Source organism: Erythranthe guttata, chromosome 6, assembly GCF_056151865.1.
Source record: "Erythranthe guttata isolate IM_541 chromosome 6, IM_541, whole genome shotgun sequence".
Lineage (NCBI taxonomy): Eukaryota > Viridiplantae > Streptophyta > Magnoliopsida > Lamiales > Phrymaceae > Erythranthe > Erythranthe guttata.
Window position 1 is genome coordinate 2,019,463 of NC_142538.1, and position 19,118 is coordinate 2,038,580.

At 36.5% G+C, this 19,118-nt stretch overlaps 5 protein-coding genes across 8 annotated transcripts; 2 read left to right on the top strand and 3 right to left on the bottom strand.

The window, feature by feature from the left end:
* The first annotated feature begins 34 nt into the window (after window positions 1-34).
* LOC105971679 (DNA photolyase) lies at window positions 35-6,998 on the top strand. 2 transcript variants are annotated; one of them, XR_016031660.1, is made up of 16 exons: window positions 35-179; window positions 623-1,136; window positions 1,430-1,563; window positions 1,684-1,833; window positions 1,961-2,072; window positions 2,162-2,492; window positions 2,859-3,072; window positions 3,198-3,287; window positions 3,401-3,656; window positions 3,816-3,928; window positions 4,250-4,348; window positions 4,420-4,467; window positions 4,567-4,677; window positions 4,763-4,853; window positions 4,939-5,693; window positions 5,766-6,998. XR_016031660.1 is itself a non-coding variant. In XM_088819325.1 (16 exons), exons 2-15 carry the CDS (start codon window positions 878-880, stop codon window positions 5,043-5,045), a joined length of 2,115 nt encoding a protein of 704 aa, XP_088675451.1. In that variant the 5' UTR covers window positions 35-179; window positions 623-877; the 3' UTR covers window positions 5,046-5,054; window positions 5,210-6,998. The 2 variants fall into 2 exon arrangements, 1 of the variants encoding a protein (XP_088675451.1); XM_088819325.1 differs by having other exon boundaries at window positions 4,939-5,054; window positions 5,210-6,998.
* LOC105971680 (Zincin-like metalloproteases family protein) lies at window positions 1,046-15,184 on the bottom strand. 3 transcript variants are annotated; one of them, XR_016031661.1, is made up of 18 exons: window positions 14,776-15,184; window positions 14,608-14,689; window positions 14,407-14,459; window positions 14,233-14,287; window positions 13,510-13,648; window positions 13,362-13,416; window positions 12,914-13,097; window positions 12,637-12,732; window positions 12,071-12,190; window positions 11,864-11,989; window positions 11,525-11,680; window positions 10,996-11,112; window positions 10,696-10,818; window positions 10,547-10,614; window positions 10,104-10,239; window positions 9,841-10,006; window positions 9,413-9,717; window positions 1,046-1,180 (listed from the first exon to the last, which is right to left on the bottom strand). XR_016031661.1 is itself a non-coding variant. In XM_012996547.2 (17 exons), the coding sequence occupies exons 1-17, from the start codon at window positions 14,937-14,939 to the stop codon at window positions 9,473-9,475; spliced, it is 2,085 nt and encodes a 694-aa protein (XP_012852001.2). In that variant the 5' UTR covers window positions 14,940-15,184; the 3' UTR covers window positions 9,222-9,472. The 3 variants fall into 3 exon arrangements, 1 of the variants encoding a protein (XP_012852001.2); XR_001174078.2 differs by lacking the exon at window positions 1,046-1,180 and adding an exon at window positions 9,222-9,317; XM_012996547.2 differs by lacking the exon at window positions 1,046-1,180 and having other exon boundaries at window positions 9,222-9,717.
* LOC105971682 (uncharacterized) lies at window positions 5,021-6,639 on the bottom strand. Its single transcript, XM_012996549.2, has one exon. The coding sequence runs from the start codon at window positions 6,637-6,639 to the stop codon at window positions 5,197-5,199; it is 1,443 nt and encodes a 480-aa protein (XP_012852003.2). The 3' UTR covers window positions 5,021-5,196.
* Window positions 7,337-9,147, bottom strand: LOC105971681 (receptor-like kinase TMK2). The gene has a single exon (XM_012996548.2). The coding sequence runs from the start codon at window positions 8,961-8,963 to the stop codon at window positions 7,521-7,523; it is 1,443 nt and encodes a 480-aa protein (XP_012852002.2). The 5' UTR covers window positions 8,964-9,147; the 3' UTR covers window positions 7,337-7,520.
* Window positions 15,185-15,501: 317 nt separating the features above from the next.
* Window positions 15,502-18,899, top strand: LOC105971859 (P-loop containing nucleoside triphosphate hydrolases superfamily protein). Its single transcript, XM_088819326.1, has 9 exons — window positions 15,502-15,807; window positions 15,913-15,966; window positions 16,543-16,597; window positions 17,042-17,159; window positions 17,253-17,409; window positions 17,614-17,694; window positions 17,801-17,908; window positions 18,182-18,246; window positions 18,570-18,899. Exons 1-9 carry the CDS (start codon window positions 15,742-15,744, stop codon window positions 18,571-18,573), a joined length of 708 nt encoding a protein of 235 aa, XP_088675452.1. The 5' UTR covers window positions 15,502-15,741; the 3' UTR covers window positions 18,574-18,899.
* The last annotated feature ends 219 nt before the right edge of the window (window positions 18,900-19,118 follow it).

The following is a 19,118-nucleotide window of genomic DNA, read 5'->3' on the forward strand; positions in this document are numbered from 1 at the left end:
GATATAAATTGAATCTAAAAATGACTAGTGCGATAAATAGAAAGTTAATTTTCAAATCAATAGTATAGAAATTTAGAAATTAATTTTAATTAATAAATAATTATAATGTACAAAAAGATTAAATTTTCATCGGTACGACGTCGTTTAGATGTTCTAAAACCGCAAAAAGATTAATTTGAGTAAGGGGCATGCTAAATCCCACACAAAAATTTACTAAATCCCACACATAATTTAAAAAAAAAATATCTTTCTACTTATATTCTTTCTAACTTTTTTCTATGATGATTTTTTCCAAGTCACTCAAAATTCGTTAATCTTTCACGTGAATAATCATAAAAGTGAGTTTATGTTTATTTAATATTTTTCAATTTCATTATGCCTCTTTAATTATTTAAATTCATATCAATTCAAATTTTTTTCTCAAATTTCAACTTCATTTTAGTTTGAACGCATGAAGATTTTTCTCAAATTTGAACTTGGAATAATATGGACGTTTTTAGTGTGTGATTTTGTGAAAATGTTATGGAAAAAGAAGAAGGGCGAGGAAGGAGAAGATGAGATTTTAGAGAGAGAAAAAAATTCAATTGTGTGTATGATTTGGTAAAATTGGTGTGGGATTTAGCATATCAGTTTGAGAACAAATTCTCTCTCTCACACAGAAAACACACACAGAAGAATCTCAGCGGCATTTCTGCTCCACAATTTCATTGCCATGTAGTTGTTCATATGCTTTTCTCATACTTCTGAATCACACATACACGCGAAGAAGATATATGTACATACATATATATATAAAACCCTGATATTTAATGGATTTCAATTCTCAAACAAAATCCAGATTTTCGCACCCAAATTGCTGCCCCATCTTCCTCCTCTCATGGCGGTTCTCTTTCACCCCCGATTTTTTTCAGTCGGAATATTCCAAATACAGGCATTCGCCGCGCCCAAACCCCGTCGCCGATTCTCCGCCTCCGCCGTGAATACGAGAGTTGATTCCGGCGCGGCGGGCAAGTCCGGTACTGCTATTCTGTGGTACAAGCACGACCTCCGCGTAGAAGATCACCTCGGGCTCAACGCCGCCTCCCAGCATCGTTGTGTTGTACCACTGTACATCTTCGATCGCCGCATTCTCTCACGTAAATCGTTACTATGTTGCTCAAAGCTTGTTCAAATTGCGCTTCTGTGAAAATTACTGCACACTGTTTAATGACTATACATAATACATATATAATTGATTAATTTAATATGCAGTTACTTGACTTGTTAGTGCACCGTAGATCAGGAGAACTACTTGTTAATGAAACCTTACATGTAAAACTTTTCAATCGGTGCTGATTAAATTCGAATTAGTGGTGAAGCTCTTTGGTTTATATTTGTAGCCGTTATGCATCAAATGTTATTCATCGAATTCAGGACTTTGTATGTGCAGGATTTTCGGATGAAACGCTAGAACTTCTCCTCTTCGCTTTGGAGGATTTAAAGAAGTCGCTTACTGAGCAGGGTTCCAATCTGTTGGTCAGGTTTGGAAGTGCGGAAAATGTCATAGGCGAACTAGTAAAAGAGGTGGTTAAATTCATCTAGTTCACTTGTTCTAATATGATATATTTCAGAGCTACGGAACGATGAGAATATTTCAAGTGTTTTTCTATTTATTCTTTGTGTTCATCTCGAGTACTATAACAGGTCCAGGCTAGCAATATATTTGTAGAAGAGGAGGTAGATTATGAGCTCTGCTTAATGGTTGATCTTGTTAAGGAGTCTTTATCTACTTCATCTTTTAATGGAAACAACCCCGAGATTATGATGTGGAGCTCCCCGTTTTATGACGTTAAGGTATTTGCTTATATAGTTCATATTCTTTTTTACTACACTTTCAATCATCATTAGTATTGCTCTTGTTCTCTTTAGTACTATTGGGTGAGTTTTTGGATGGTTATATCGGTGCTTATGTTTTTCATAGAGTTCAAGGGATCTGCCATCATCGTTTGATGACTTTCAAAAGTTAAAGCTACCTATTGTTTCCCCTCTTCTGCCGCCAAAGTTACCTGGCAATGTGATGAGTTTGTCTTGGGGTAAGTGATTCATTTTATTTGTCTTCAAATTTTACCACGTTCTCTAAAATGACGTGAGACTTGGAATGCAATGGCCATATATGATTTAGGTACACTTCCCACCTTGGACGATTTGAAAAAATACGTGGACGATGTCACTGGTGGCAATACAAAAAAAGAATGGACTTCCATTAAAAAGTTCTCTGCTGAAAATCTGTTACAAAGAAAGCTGAGGGAAAATCGTGTATTGAAGCCAGCAGAACTGAAAGAAGACAATCAGCAAGGTTCTGGTACCGGAACTACCCAGAGAAAGAAATCAGAAAAATCAGCATTTTTAACAAGCCAAGGGAGCTCAGTAGGAGGTGGATCTAGCCTTGTGTTGAATGCTTTGGCTGCTTACTTGCGATACTTGGAAGGAACTGCCAGAGATGAATATCAGGAGTAGGTCTACTAGATCCAAGACTTTGATTTTCTTATTTCCTATTCTTTACTGCATTCCCTGTTTGTGAACTGCTTGTCTTGGTTAAAATAAACAGAATAGCTTAATTGGTTTTGTTTTGACTTGTTGAACTGGACTCAATGAAGTAACTGTTTCATCACTGATTAAATGAAACTGTATTATTTCAAATTATTATGTATTACTTGGTCCCTCAATCCAGAAGTAACTAATGGACACACGTGTTCTGATGTGTTCTACTTTGATGGCCCAATGAGTGAGATTATCAGATTTATTTGTAAATAGATAGCCTCAATGTTACAGCTAAAAGCTTCAGAAACTAACTAATTTTGTGAAAACCTATGTTGCAGGGTACATGATAAACTGCGGTTAGCTGAAACGCGAGAAGGAGCTTCATTTCAAGCCCTCTTTGGTTCTGCCCTTCTTCTTGGCATTATTTCCAGAAACAGAGTATACTTTGAGGCTATCAAATATGAGAAAGAACGAAATGGAGGATTCTTATCCCCATTTGGGTATTCTACAATTACAGTGGCTGCGACAATCAATACTGTGGTTTCGATGGAGGTATTGTTACTCGTTACTCTATTCTGAATAATTGCTTCTTCACTGACCTATGGGCTCGAGCATTTTAATTAATTGTACAGGCAATTACTTGACCAATTTCTAACATCAATCTTCACTTTGGCTAGTGGTATTGGCATTTGAATTTGAAAGGTCGAAACAATGAGGCAGGCAAATTCCCAATTCGGATATGGCGATGGAATAATTATCTAATTCAAGTGAGTAATGTATATTCAACATGTTTTGGAATCATTCTAGTCAAAACTCAATTGATTAACTTTACCCGGGTCAAGAATACTTTACCTCATAAAAATTGATTTAATGTTCTCAGTATACAGTTGCTGGTCAGGAAGGTCCTGCTATTCTTCTTGTGCATGGTTTTGGTGCGTTTTTGGAGCATTACAGAGATAATGTATATCCCATAGCTGAGTCTGGAAATAGAGTTTGGGCAATCACACTACTTGGTTTTGGGAAATCAGAAAAACCAAACATCATATACACTGAACTCGTATGGGCTGAGCTGGTTCGCGACTTTATAATTGAGGTTGTTGGGGAACCTGTCCATCTTGTTGGGAACTCAATTGGTGGTACGTACACGGACCTTCCAGCGCAACTCTTACATCTTAAGCTGACTTGGCAAAGTCATGAAAACAAAAATATATTGTTAGGATTCAGACAGAACAGAACAAATTAATTCTATGTGTTCATTATATGTTTCATCAACTGACTTTCACTCTCATTTGCAGGATATTCTGTTGCTATTTTGGCTGGTCTCTGGTCTTCTTTAGTCAAGTCTGTTGTCCTTATGAACACTGCTGGCAATATTGTTCCTGGATATTCTCCTTTGAGCTATTCAAAAGTAAGAGATACTTAAATTTATGGTTAAGGGCTAACTGTTGTTTTCATGTATTAGATTTCTTTTATATGTTGGTGAAATTGTTCTGATAGTCTTCTAAGTTCATAGTCCATGCATATTAAAAAGCCTGATATCTACTGGGTACTGTACAATTCCATATCTACCTAAGATTTTAATCTGAGCTGATTACAAACTTTAAACATATCACTTATGCATTTTTTTTCAATTTTTCCATAATTGCCTTTTTTTTTTTTTTTTGTGTGTGTGTGTGTGTGTGTGTGGATCTCTTGTCCTGATTCTTCTATCCCTTGAGTAATATTCCAGGATAGGCGGACTTCAGGAGCCGCATGGTTGGGGGCCAGAGTCCTTTCGGGGTACTTGAGATTCAATATCAAGAATATACTAAGGAACTTTTATCCAACAGTAAGTGTTGCCCTACTTTTCAGCTTCCTTTTTGTTATTATATTATGAATGCCTAAAACCACTGTATGCAGAAAACTGATAGAGCTGATGATTGGCTCATAACTGAGATGATTAGAGCTGTATCCTTCAAAATCTATTTGTTGAAAGCTTTATCTAGAAAGTGTCCATTTTTTGTTTATTTTTTAAATTTCAAATGCAAGGCCTTAACAAACTTACAGTCATATGACCCTGGTGTGATATATGTTCTGGAAAGCATCTTCAGCTTTGATCTGTCACTTCCTCTAAATTATCTTTTGGAGGGATTTGAGAAGAAGTTGCTCATAATACAGGTAATGTGTCCTTTTTGATACCGTTAAATGGCTTCTCTTTTTGTGATTCGATCTCTTCATACAAGTTATTTTGTTGTTTTGATAGGGAATGAAAGATCCATTGTCCGACTCCAAGTCGATGTTAGCTATGTTCAGAGAACACTGCAGAGGGGCTGCAATAAAAGAAATAAATGCTGGTAATGTTACTGCAATTTTGTTTTCTGTTATATCATTCTGTTTCAAGATAACCTGAAAACAGTTAAACTTGAATTATCTTAACAGGGCATTGTCCTCATGACGAGCTGCCAAATGAAGTGAATTCGATTATCAAGGAATGGGTGGTGACCCTTGAAAACAGTTGCAGTAATGTGGACAATACACTTATATGATATATAATGGTACATAAGATTCTTGGTTTTACGCAAATTTATTGCTAGATTACAGGGAAAAAAACAAGAAATTCAAATGCTAAAGGAGGATCCTTCGCAATACAGATCCTAGGAAATCGAACGAGCTTTATTACCTAGAAACTATGTTGAATTAAAATTTGCAGGGTGGTAGTGGAGCTCCACACAGACAGTCATTCCCAAGAAATGCAGTCGCCGGAAACTTTGTGGCCGGAAGCTCGCCGCACAGATGGTTGTGGCTGATGTTCAACTCTTGAAGCCTCGCAACAGTCTTGGGCACATTTCCATAAACCAGATTGTTCGAAAGATCCAAGTTGACCATCTTCTTCCCAAGCTTCAAGTGTTTCATATCAAATCTCAGCTTATTACCAAACGCCGAAAACCCCATCAAAGTAGTATTCTGGCTGATCAAGAATTGAAGTGGATTCCCTGTTAATTGATTCTCTGAAAGATAAACATTGCCATAAAGCACCGTCGGTTTCCAATCATTCAACCTCATCTTGATCCCGCATTTCACAAGCCCTAGAATCATCGCCGATGTATTACCAATCCATTCCGGGATTTCCCCAAAATGGTAATTGTTGTACGACAAATCCAAAGCGTACATACTTCTCTCCAATCTCATTTCAGGTAAAGAACCGTTTAGCTCATTGTGAGAAAAATCGAGAACAGTGATTTGAGTGAATTTCGCAAAATTTTCAGGGATAACCCCAGAGAGGTGGTTCCACGAAAGGTTAAGGTCGTTTATTGCATTGAACCTGTTCGACGAAATGTCTGGTATCTGCCCTGTTAGGGCATTGTGGCTGAGATCCACGTTGATTGGTTTAAGATACGATAGGCTTTTCGGAATATTCCCAGAAAATTTATTATGTTGGAGATAAAGAATTTCAACAGAGGTTAATCCAGAAAAGATATCTGGTATACTACCTGTGAGCTGGTTCCAGCTCAACTCCAGCCAGATAAGCTTCCTCAACCGCCGGAAACTGATCGGAATGCCACCGGAGAGACGATTATTTCCGAGGTTGAGATGGATTAAACTTGTCGATTTTCCCAGGCTCGGTATAGTTCCGGTAAATCGGTTCCCCTCAAGTTCCAACCTTTCGAGTTTGACTAGGTTGACTATATTTCTAGGTATAGGACCAGATAATTTGCTATCTGAAATGACTATAGTGGTGATATTTGGCATAGCTAAGAGGAAATCAGGGAAGGGGCCTGTTAAGTTTCCGAGGTGGGCGAACTTGAGAGACTCCAAGGAGTGGAGTTTCGAGAGTGAGGGCGAAATGGGGCCCGCTAGGATGTTTGTGCCATCGGAGGGCCAACCATAGAGATCTATTACAGTGACACGGTTACTGGATTTGGGATTGCATGTTATCCCATACCATTTACAGCAATCTGTACCACGCTTCCATGAGTTGAGCAATCCCGATTGGTCGGATTTTATGCCGGACTTGAATGCTTGTAAACCCTTTTCGTCGTCCACGTGGCATCGTTTCTTGGTGGCGGCGAGAGATTGGTGGTGGATGAATAGGTTGAATAGTAGGAAAAGAAGGAGGGGAAAATTGGAAGGAGAGGGCATTGTGTTTGTATAAGGAAACAAGAGGTGAAAATTGCCTTAGCCAAGCTTGGGTATTTATAAGGGTCTTGAGCTTTAAATGTCCCAGGTTAGTTATTACTATTTACTTGTATCCTAAGAAAATTTCACGTTACTATGGGAGGTACGTTGGTGCATGGGAAGTTTCGCAGAGTATGTATAAATATATAATTATCGAACGGCTCAAGTTGTCACTTGTATTCTAAGAAAATTGCACGTTTCTAGTGCACGCAGACTTTTGCTTACATGGTGAATAATTAATTGCATGATCTGTCACGTTTAAAGCATGGAGATTATGTAAGTCCTTTTTTCTATTATTTTCATTCATAATAAAATATAGATATAACTAAGCATTGCTTACATCCTTATCGTCATGACACGGAGGAAAATAAAAAAAAATTGAAGGTTTTCAGAGTCAAAGTCAATAAGAAGTAAGCACCGGCGCCGGATCCAAAGATTATCGGTTGCTGCGAACGATTAATATCTGATTTGACAGTTAAGAATGATCAATTATGTCAAGATGCGTCAACTCGGGTTAATCTCATCTGCCTTTTTGTTATTATATTACGAATGTCAAACTATTTTGTGCATAAACAAATTGAGCAGATGATTAGAGCCGATCCTTCAAAATCTATTTCTTTAAACTTTATCAAGGAACGGGTGGCGACCCTTGAAAACAGTTGCATAAATATGGACAATAAACATATACGATATATTATGGTACATAAGATTCTTGGTTTTCCACAGATTTATTGCTAGATTAAATAAAAAGACAAGAAAAAAAATCAAATGGTAAAGGGGGAATCCTTAATAACACAAATATCCTAGGAAATCAAACGAGCTTTATTTCCTAGAAACTTTGCTGATTAAGATTTGCAGGGTGGTAGTGGAGCTCCACACAGACAGTCATTCCCAAGAAAAGCAGTCGCCGGAAACTTTGTGGCCGGAAGCTGACCGCACAGATGGTTGTTGCTGACGTTCAACTCTTGAAGCCTCGAAACAGTCTTGGGCACATTTCCATACACCAAGTTGTTCGAAAGATCCAAGTTGACCATCTTCTTCCCAAGCTTCAAGTGTTTCATATCAAATTTCAACTTATTACCCGACGCCCAAAACCCCATTAGATATGTATTCTGGCTAATCAAGAATTGAAGTGGGTTTCCCGTTAATTCATTCTCCGAAAGATACACATTGCCATAAATCACCGTCGGTTTCCAATCATTCAACTTCATCTTGATCCCACATTTCGCAAGCCCTAGAATGTTCGTCGATGTGTTACCAATCCATTTTGGGATTTTCCCAAAACGGTAATCGTTGTATGAAAAATCCAAAGCGTGCATACTTCTTGCCATTCTCATTTCAGGTAGAGAACCGTTTAGCTTATTATGGGAAAAATCAAGAAGGGTTATTTGGGTGAATTTCGCAAAATTTTCTGGGATAACCCCAGAAAGCTGGTTCCATGAGAGGTTAAGCCCGTTTATTGCATTGAAACTGTTTGACGAGATGTCTGGTATTTGCCCTATTAAAGCATTGTGGCTCAAGTCGACGTTGATCGGTTTAAGATACGATAGGCTTTTCGGAATATTCCCCGAGAATTTGTTATGCTGGAGATAAAGAATTACAATAGAGGTTAATCCAGAAAAGATATCTGGTATACTACCTGTGAGCTGGTTCGAACTCAACTCTAGCCAGGAAAGCTTCCTCAGCCGCCGGAAACTGATTGGAATGCCACCAGAGAGACGATTATTGCCGAGGTTGAGATATAATAAACTTGTCGATTTGCCCAGGCTCGGTATAGTCCCAGAAAATTGGTTCCCATCAAGAGCCAAAGTTTCGAGTTTGAGGAGGTTAACTATGTTTCTAGGTATCGTACCGGATAATTTGTTGTCTGGAAGGATTATAGTGGTGATGTTTGGCATTGATAGGAGGAAATCAGGGAAAGGCCCCGTTAAGTTTCCGAGATGGTCGAACTTTAGAGACTCCAAAGACTGGAGTTTCGCGAGTGCGGGCGAAATGGGGCCCACTAAAATGTTTGTGCCGTCCGATGGCCAACCGTAGAGATCTATTACAGTGACACGGTTGTTGAATTCGGGCTTGCATTTTATCCCGGCCCATTTGCAGCAATCAGTACCGGGCTTCCATGAGTTGAGCGATCCTGATTGGTCAGATATTATGCCGGACTTGAATGCTAATAACCCACTTTCATCGTCTATGTGGCATTGTTTTCCAGTGGCGGCGAGAGATTGGTGGATGATGAATAGGTTAAAAAGTAAGAAGAGAGTGAGGGAAAGATTGGAAGGAGAGAGCATTGTGTACTATTTATTATATGAGGATAAGAGCTGATATTTGTAGTAGACAAGCTTGTGTATTTATACACATAGGTCTTGAGCTTTAAATGTGGCCCAAGTTAGTTATTACTTGTGTTCTAAGAGAATTTCACGTTACTAGTGGAGGTAAGTTGGTGCATGGAAAGTTTCAGAGAATATATATATATATATATATATATATATATATATATATATATATATATATATATATATATATATATATATATATATATATATATATATATCGAATGGCTCAAGTTATCACTTGTATTCTAAGAAAATTTCATGTTCCTAGTGCACGCAGACTTTTGCCTAGATGTCTTCTTTCGGGATTTTCTTCAGAAAAAAAAAATTAAAATAACTAAACAACTCAGATACGATGAATCAATGAAATCGCCTCTACACTAATGAGTACGAAAGAATCAGCATACCTGGCCGGAGACTTACTCGTCGATTCATTTTGTCTCCTCGGATTATCAAGATAACTGGCTTTATTTGAATAGTTTCATCTCCTGACCAAGGCAAGTAATATCAGGAACAATTCCTCCATTCCGATTTCTCGTCACAGAATTCCCAACAAGATCATCCAATATAGCAGGTGCATCCTTGGCTCCGCCGTACTGCAAGAATTTCGACCTAAGAGCAGATCCTGCTTCTACCGACAACGGGTCTTCCTTGCATTTCTTTTGCCATATTGTTGCCGCAAAGCATTTTGCATACAAGTAGCTGTAGTAACCTGTGCTGACGGATTAATGGAGAATAAAAGAAAAATAAAATCTCGCCATTAGATAAAATAATTTTACTCTTAAGCGACTAATTATGCTAGAATGTTGCTGTAGCTCTCGAATCAGAGACATACCTGCACCGTAAGAAACGAGATGACTGAATCGAGAATGCCAGTGTGTTCCTTCCACGTACTTCCAACTTGTATGCTCTCTTTTTAAATCTGCCACAATCGAAATTGTGTCTTCTACGGAGGATGGCTTTGCCGTGTGAAGTGCTTGGTCAATCAACGCATAGAAGACCTGCAAATGGGGCAATGGGTCACATACTTGTTTACGAACTACTAATGAGTAGCGTGATAATTTTGACGGTCAATTAATTTGACCCTTGGACAAAAACCTGGCCTTGTAATTCGGTTGCAGCAAACATACGTTTGGCTCCTTGTAGCGATTTTACCAAGTTTTCAGGGATCGGATCACCTGTTGAATAATGCTTCCCAAATGTCTTCAAGACCCGATAATCCCATGCGTAGTACCTTCAAAACATAAGAGAACAAAATGCACTCATTCGACACTAGATACAGCAACAAAATTGCATATATTTGAATGTGGATACATGCATATACACATAGGAACACATAAATAATGAAGTTTTGAAAATAATAGACCATAGATCCAATCTAGAAGACTACCCTCCAATATTCTTTATATTTAAACTCACTGCTTTAAGTGATCAAGATGTGATGTTTTTAGCAAAGAACATAATGCAAATAAATCAGAAAATCCCAAGATTTTGTGTTCATTCTATTGAGAAATGGCATCGAGAAATGACAATCTACTTACTCAAAGAGGTTTGAAGGTGTTTCGGCGAAATCAGTAACGACCCTTGTCCCTGAAAAGTGTTGGTAATCCTGAAAGAAAAATCATTTTATGATCATGGTCATTCCTACAAGGATGATGTTCAACAAGATTAACAAAGGTATGGGGTGTACCGTTCTTGAAAGCAATGAGTGAAGAGCATGCCCAAACTCATGAAATAGAGTTTCTAAATCAGAATGGTGAAGACGCACAGATTGGAAATTTGACCCCGAAAAACTGCAAACAAGGGCTACTATCTGCAGATTTAGAAAATAACCAAATTAAACATCCAATTGGTGCCAATTTTCAACCAATATATGTTCACCATGCATAAATGGCAAGAACTTTATGCATCTATATTTCCAGTAGCAATTATATCGTATATACTGGAAGATACATCAAACATATTGAAAAAAGAAGCAACATTTGCATACTGGTAATTGATAGTTCGTATCTGAGATTCTGCGTCCCCCTTTGATAGCAAAATGTGCACAGATAGGATGCTTACCCTTTCTTGATTTTAAATCAAGATACAAATATCCCAACTCCCCCTGCATCAAACCATTTAATTAAGTAGTTAAAAGATAAAGTTAGATACAATGTAGCAGAGGTAGATTTGATATGAAATGTAATATATTATAAGAGGCCCTTATTTAAAAATTAATCGAAATGGCATATGTAAATTTCAAGTGCCTATACCCTAAACACTCCTCTCCTTGCCTATGGAAATAAACTAATTTAAATTAGCAAACTGAAAGGGTGATATTAGGCAATAGATTGATAAGATACATAAAACAGGACAGAATAACAATGTCATCGATCTACTTGAACAAGTCAGAGCAAACTAGGACACCAACTTATATACTAAAGCCCATGATATCACAAATGTATACCAAGATTACACTCTTTTATCTTTAATTGGGTGGGGTAAATAATTTAAAGCACTGATATCCATTTACGCACCTCATCAGGATGGTTTAGAGATAATTTTAGTACATCTGGATGCCATGATTCAGCAGGTCCAAGAGGAATCTCATGACATTTCACACCAAACAACGACTCTGCCAGCACTTTTAACCCCTCGATACATTGTGGCAAGGTAAAATATGATGCAACAACCTGCAAAGTTGCACAAGCTATAACTCTTTGTTTGTAGACTAACACAAGAAAGTTAATAATAACATGACTTGCCAACAAGAGATGTAATTAAATGCATGTGAGAGTTCTATGTACCATGTACATATTCAGATGCAAATTGCATGAGAACATGGATTAAAAGGGTTAAGAAAGAACAAAATTAACTGAATAATCCAAATTGTGAGCAGAAGATTTCATCATTCTTGTTAAGTATGGCTCATCCCATGGTTCCAAGTCTTCAACTATTTGGCCACCCTTTCCCCTCTTAAAATCCGAAATTGTCTTGAACTCCTGCAGTGTGAACATCCACTAGTTATACACAAAAATGATAGAGCCTAAGGTATGAAGTCAACAAAAGTTCCGGTAACATACTTCATCAGCCTTGGGTCTGACCATTTCACTCATGTCATGCAGAAAAGAAAGAACAACTTCAGGTGATGAAGCCATATTTTCCTTCACAGCAAATTCAGTATAAGATTTATATCCCAGGATCTGCATATAATGACCACGTAGCAGGGTTATGAAGATGGTATTGATCTAGGTTTTCTGCAACAAACGATAAAGGTACGAGAATACAGAACAAACGGGAATATGCAAAGAAATAGTTAGGGAGACTCAAAATTGGAAACCCAAATTATAATAAATATAAATGGTGATGCTCAAATTTGATATTTGACCACATTCTGTCTCTCTCAAACGTTAACATGTAGTCGTTCAAAACAGGTTTGAACCTCCTAAGCCTTGTTTATTTGTTTGCAACTTCGAAGAAACAATTAACGAAACTCTTTGCTCTCATCAAGTGAAAACAACATACAATAATATTTCTGTCAATCGCAGTCTTTTCCTAATCATAAGTAAGAACTACATTCTGCCTTCATTAATAAAGTCTATCATTACCAGTATACTACCTATGCAATACAATATCTGGGCATACTAACCTCAGAAAACTCATGACGTGCTGAAAGAAGCTTATCAAGCACTACCAGGTTTGCACGTGGCGCAGAATTTCCTCTGATGTAAGCTAATTTTCTGACCTTGATAAAATTAAGAAAACAAAACGTATTTGATTTATATAAACCAAGATAAATAACACTAATAAATCTCTTAATTGGTTTAGAAAACATCAGTCAGGAAAAAAAAAACTAAGAAAACAACACTTGTACTTATATGGTTAAATTTGTGTGCAAGATATATAAAATTCTAGTTGGATGGTACCTCAGCATCAGATGTCAATTGCAAAATAGAACACAGAGTGTTAGGTTCGGTTACTAAGCGTAACCCTTTCTCTGATGATGAAGGATGACGAATGGGCTTCGCGAGATGGTGCAATTTTTTTGGGATACGTGATGCTGGGAATATATCCACATGACCTGGATCAGTGATAATATTTTCATTGAACCTGGTCAAGCAATAAAAACATTAAAAAAATTCTGTCAATCAATAATACAGTTAAAAACATAGAATAATGGTTAGAGACTAGCAAAAAGGACCGCCAAGAAATCCCCAGTTCCCTCTTTTCTAAGTATCTATTTAACGATACTACATGTAGTAAACAAGCAGTTAACCAAGATGGATGTTTCAAATACAAATTAGACAATATTAACCTGCCAAAAAATGAGAAATAAAGAATGACAATTTTGCTAAGAAGAAATTATGTACTAACTCTCTGCAAAGCTGAAGAATGTTTGTATTTAGCTGATTAATTCTATCCAATTTTTCTGTCAAGAAAATGAGGATGGTAATGAATCAAATGAGAAAAAAGAAAGAAACAAGAAGAAGAAGATATGCCAGCTACTTTGAAGGATCAGTACCAGGGCTGAGATGAATTCCACCCTTCTCAAAGTCACTACGTAGATGACGAGCAGCCCTTAGAGCTTCTTCACTAAGCATATGATGATTTTTCTCGGCTTCAATAATCGCGCGGTACAAACTATGATTTGAGTTAAGATGCTGGAGATAATACTTGAAACTATTATACTCATCAGAAAATGTTGATAGATCATAATTTTCATCACACAAATTTTAATATCCATAGAAACTGAGGAAAAAAAAATTGTTAAAACAAATTCTAACAGCCTAATTTTTTTTCTCAAATATTATTTCGGTAGAAGTTCTCTTTATTTTCTTGATGTACTAACCATTCACAGATCCAACAAAAATAAGGTACATTGCTTTTGAATGTTATCGTTGCGCAGGTATCATGATACGGCCGTTTTCAGGATCTTCTGTTCACGGAGTTTAACAAAATCAATTATCTACGTATAGCTTGGAACATTTTTTCATCCCCTTAATGCAGACATAAAGACACTCTTTGAATTCTCGGAGGTAATATAAAATTATTAGAGACTTGGGTAAATAATCACATGTGAGGACTTGCAGCTACTTTCTGATACTTTTACTTCCTATTTTGGTCATCTACATCAAAAATCACAGAAAATTTTGGAAAATAGAGGTGCGATTCAGGGTTTCCATAAGCATAGCCAGCTACCAGATACGGAATTATGAAAACAGAGAACTCGGAACAGTGAGCTCACACTTAGATATTCATATAGACGGAAAGATGCCTTGCTTGCCTCCTCGACAAATTCCCTAAAACAAAAATCAAACATGAAAACTAGTAACCAATTTTTTTTACAAGTATATGTATAATTTTTCAACAACCTAAACGAAAAAAGCACAGCCACGGTTGAATGCAGGAGAGAGCTCACCTATTAGGATGTGTATGCCTGCATAACTCCGCAGAGTCGATAACTGTACAAACCTACCAAAACACACACACACACACTCAAATCATTTACAGCAACTAAAATTCTCCAGAAAATTATAAGAGACTCCATTTCCAACTAATCCCCCATTAGCTATTAATTAACCATAGTTAAATCTTAAACTAAAAGCAATAGAAAACACACCGTATCAGAAATTTCATCCAATGACTTAATAATTTCTGGAGCTGAAGGCATTCCAGCAATGTAATTGACGAGTTCATTAGACCTAAATGAACAGCGCGTCGCGTTATGATTTATGCAGTTAGGGAAACCAGAGAAAAGGAACGTAGTGGTATTATTTCACATTATTACCGTTCAATTGCATCATCGACCATGCGGTTGAAACCTTTGGGAGTTTTCAGGTGGTCGAATCCATAGAGTCCGGTTTCTCTGATTGGTGGAGCCGCGGCGGAGTGTAGATAGCGGCGGGCGTTGCTAAAATACGCCGCCGGTGCGCGGATTAGGGCGCGCAACATGCTAAATAATTACAGAGGGGCGCTGTCATTGGATGAGGACAAATATAACATTAGTATATAGTTTCAAACTTTCAATTATATTCTAGTGTTTTTTTTTAGCAATATAACTCATAGTTTGGCAACATTTAAATAGTTACGTATGGATACATTTAAGAAAAATAATGTATATAATACACCCGGTTTTTAAGCGGTTTTCCGATTTTAAACCTTCCACCCGATTTTTGTGCCTTTTCATTTTTTACATTGGATCGGACAAGAATAGATCGGTCTAGTCCGGTTTTTAAACATTGGAATATTCTTATTAAATTGACTTTGTCAATTTCAATAGTAGAAAATTACACAATCGGCATCCAATTTCTTCGTTAGCTTAAAAAATTCATTTAAGGGACATTATGTATGACTCATTTTATCTTAAGGGTCTAATAATGCTATAAAAACAATTGAGGGTGCAAAATGGAAAAAAAAAATATTTCAAGGGGGCAAAGAGAAATTAAGCCCTTACAAATCCAAATAAATTACTCCTGTAATCCTGTTGATTAGTAGGAGATAATTTAATTAATGTAACAGCTATGCGTTGAAAAAACGGAAAAAAAGAATAATTAAATAACAAAGCAAGCGGAAAGTTGCATTTTAATTCTCCAACCCATACGGACACCGTACTGCGTACACATGCCTGTTACCTGTTCGACGAAAGTCTCCCTCAAAAGCTGAACCCATTCTTCAATTTCGATACTGAAACCCTCTCTTTCATTTACTTATTTCCGTCTGCGCGTTGTTCATCTGTTTGCGAAAAGGATCGGATATGTGGAGGCGCGTGTCTTCTCTGTCGCCGTTATTTTCTTCGTCTAAATCACGTCCTCTCAACCAAGTACTTTTCCCATTTTTCAATTTCTATCGAATTTCTAATTTTTTTGTTTTTTTCTGATGAAATTTTAGCTTGTTGCGCTGAATGTTCGTATCTCCTCTGATGCAGGTTGCCTATGGATTCAATGCTTGGCAAATGTTCACTACTCAAGTTCTTAACCCGGTATCATGTTAATTAGTTTTTTTTTTCATTTTTTCATTTTTTTTTCTAAATCGCCGTTGAATGTAGTTTGGATTCCGAGTAATCTGATTTCCCTTTTTTTTTTTTTTTTTTGTTACGATTTTAATATGAAAAGAATTTTCTCATTCAGCTAGAATTTAAATAATGGAGGAGTATATATATTGATGCATACACCTTCTCTATGTTAATTTCTCACATGTTTAAACTTTTGTCAAACCGAATCGTAATTACAAAATTCATCGGTTTTCAATTTGCATTCAGTTTGCTGTTACTGTCTTTACCTTAATAATTAGCGTGTGCCTTGCCCCATTCTCAGGGGAGGGATTGTGTAAGTCAATTGTTAGCTGATTAGCAATCTTCCTTATGAGACTGGCATTCGGAATTACGATTCTCACATTGTTTTTCCCTACAGCTTACATGAATTTGATATTTATTTTATTGTTGTCAGTTCGTCTGTGTTCCAATATGAAAAATTATATTGCAGTTCATAAATCGTAATTTCAATTGTTAACAAGATTTTGATTTGTATTTCATTGTGTGCATGTTTTTAATGTACAGGCAGAAAGTGGAGTCTCTGATAGAAGAAGAATCCCATTTGTGACATTTGTTTTGGGTAATTGACATTAACTAAAGCTACTTGTTTGGGTTATGAACTAGCTGGTTTTCGATTGTGGACTCAACTATTGTGCTCACTAATATTTCTAGACTTGATATATTGAGTTTATGCAAACACAGATTTGCTCGATAAAACGGTTCTTTGGTGATATATTGAACTTCTTTTTATGCTATAAATGTTATGCTATCTACAAGTGGTCTACAAGTGTTCCAGGAATAATGATTAACTATGTTAAAAGCATGTAGGCATAGTTGTTGGTGTTTTCTGTCATCTTAATGTTGTAACTTCAGAAAAACTAACAATGGAATTTTGCATTTGTTTTGTTTTGTTGGATAACTTCGGAGATTTATCAGGAAGTCGTAAAATAGCTTATTCAAGATTGCTCTCGTGATTGACAGGAATTATAGAAGAGTGGTTCTGATCTGATAGTTGTGCTTTCAGGGGGTCCAGGGAGTGGGAAAGGTACTCAGTGTACAAGAATTGTTGAAAACTTTGGGTTCACCCACTTAAGTGCCGGGGACTTGCTGAGACATGAAATATCTTCTAATACTGAAAATGGGTAAAAATAAATATGCATCTCGTCTGACATTGATCTCTTGTTTTGTATCACTCTTATGTTTATTAAATCTAGAATTATGGTTTTCTATTGCAGTTCCATGATTCTTAATACAATCAAGGAAGGGAAAATTGTTCCCTCCGAAGTGACTGTTAAACTAATACAAAAGGCCATTGAATCAAGCGGAAATTGTAGATTTCTCATTGATGGTTTTCCAAGAACTGAAGAGAACCGTATAGCATACGAACGAGTTGTGAGTTTCTTTTTCTTCTCGTAGCAGTTACCAAAATACATTATTCTTTCAACTACAAGTTGTTAGCAATGTATGCTATACTGTCCTTCCATGCTAGTTATCCGTGTCCGGATGTTCGTTGTATCCAATTGAAAATGCTATTCATGAAGATCATGTTTGATTATGCCATAATCATGAATATTGAGTGACATACTGTATGTGCAGACTGGCTCGGAACCAGACATTGTGCTTTTCTTTGACTGTCCTGAAGAGGAGATGGTGAAACGAGTATTAAACCGTAATCAGGTGATTTATGCATATCAATATTTTCCTGTGTCATCCATTTCTAAGCTTCTGTCGGAATGTACGAAAGTTTCTGTCAGAATATAAGATATAGAATCTTCTTGTGTAGGGACGAATTGATGATAATCTAGATACGGTCAAGGAAAGGCTGAAGGTATTCACGAAGCTAAATCTTCCTGTCATCGAGCATTACTCCAAGAAAGGAAAACTTTACAAGGTATCATATTAGTATATTGGTGACAACTTTGTTACTTTAGAAAATCATTTTCTCAGTCACTTTGTATGTAATGGGCATCAACCATTTACCTTTTTTTTTTGGTCTAACAAAAGATAAATTTACACATTAGAAAAAAATAATCGAACTGCTTTATGTTCATTTAATGTGTGTGTTTTTTGTTATGTTTCATATTATGGTTGGGATATCTGTTTGATTTACTTAGATAATGATAAATCCAATAATACAAGTTTTGCAATTATTGATCGCTAGCAGATTGACGGCACTGGATCAGAGGATGAAATATATGAAAGGGTCCACCCGGTTTTTGCTGCATTACGGTATGCAGTTTTATGTCCATCAATTTAATCACGTCTTACCAAATCAGAGAATACTTTTTTAGTTGTTTTTACCCTAAATCCTAATCAAACTTGTATGCATGATACTATAAGTCTCTTATTTCTTTTCGTGAAACGCACTTCTATTTAGGATTTCTGTTTTCCTTATCTCTTTGCTAAAAACCATCATATTCTGTTAGCATTAAGGAATTTAAATTGAAATTCTCCTAAAACGATCATAGATCCGTGTGCTTGAGCTGTTTGGCTTCACATTTATTTGGTATAAAGTATTTACAAAACTACCTATTGATGCTCTTTATTGGCAGGTGAGTTGATGAAGATGAACCGTGCAAGTTTGTTGACTATATAGAAACTTCAAAAAAGACTCGTTTCTGCTACGCGACATTTTCTTGGGATGTTTGCAGATTAAACCATGTTTCTAATGCTAATCCTAAATAATACTTTGTACATATTACAAAGAACTTTTGTGCTAGTTTTGTTCTGCGCTGGAAAACATCATAGAAATCAACCCAAGCTTTCTGAGCAAGTATTTGACAGAGATCGATCATCATGTATCTCAATGCTACTATGTACTAGACTGGTGACAACAATGTTATCAGATAAACAAATATACGAGACTCGAAATTATTTTTTTTGCTACTCCTTTTTATTAATAAATCCTGAGATTTTGTAAGAAACTAAAAGTGTTTATTTAGTTATTCTACTTGCATTGCATGTCAAAGTCCGTGCTTCAATGGAAAAAAATGAAATACTATATGTTGATTTCGAACTTCAAACATTTTTGAATTAACAGTATTTTGCCATTGACAGTATCTATGTAATGAATGCTTCTGTTATAACATATGATATTAACG

Coding starts and splice junctions, on each gene's coding strand:
- LOC105971682 (XM_012996549.2), bottom strand. CDS start 6,639: ATGCCCTCTCCTTCCAATTTTCCCCTCCTTCTTTTCCTACTATTCAAC.
- LOC105971680 (XM_012996547.2), bottom strand. CDS start 14,939: ATGTTGCGCGCCCTAATCCGCGCACCGGCGGCGTATTTTAGCAACGCC. Junction 14,690..14,775: donor GTCGATGATGCAATTGAACG/GTAATAATGTGA, acceptor CTGTTCATTTAG/GTCTAATGAACTCGTCAATT. Junction 11,990..12,070: donor TCAGACCCAAGGCTGATGAA/GTATGTTACCGG, acceptor TTCACACTGCAG/GAGTTCAAGACAATTTCGGA.
- LOC105971859 (XM_088819326.1), top strand. CDS start 15,742: ATGTGGAGGCGCGTGTCTTCTCTGTCGCCGTTATTTTCTTCGTCTAAA. Junction 17,160..17,252: donor TCTTCTAATACTGAAAATGG/GTAAAAATAAAT, acceptor TTTCTATTGCAG/TTCCATGATTCTTAATACAA. Junction 17,410..17,613: donor GTATAGCATACGAACGAGTT/GTGAGTTTCTTT, acceptor CTGTATGTGCAG/ACTGGCTCGGAACCAGACAT.
- LOC105971679 (XM_088819325.1), top strand. CDS start 878: ATGGCGGTTCTCTTTCACCCCCGATTTTTTTCAGTCGGAATATTCCAA. Junction 3,929..4,249: donor CTCCTTTGAGCTATTCAAAA/GTAAGAGATACT, acceptor GTAATATTCCAG/GATAGGCGGACTTCAGGAGC. Junction 4,468..4,566: donor TAACTGAGATGATTAGAGCT/GTATCCTTCAAA, acceptor ACAAACTTACAG/TCATATGACCCTGGTGTGAT.
- LOC105971681 (XM_012996548.2), bottom strand. CDS start 8,963: ATGCTCTCTCCTTCCAATCTTTCCCTCACTCTCTTCTTACTTTTTAAC.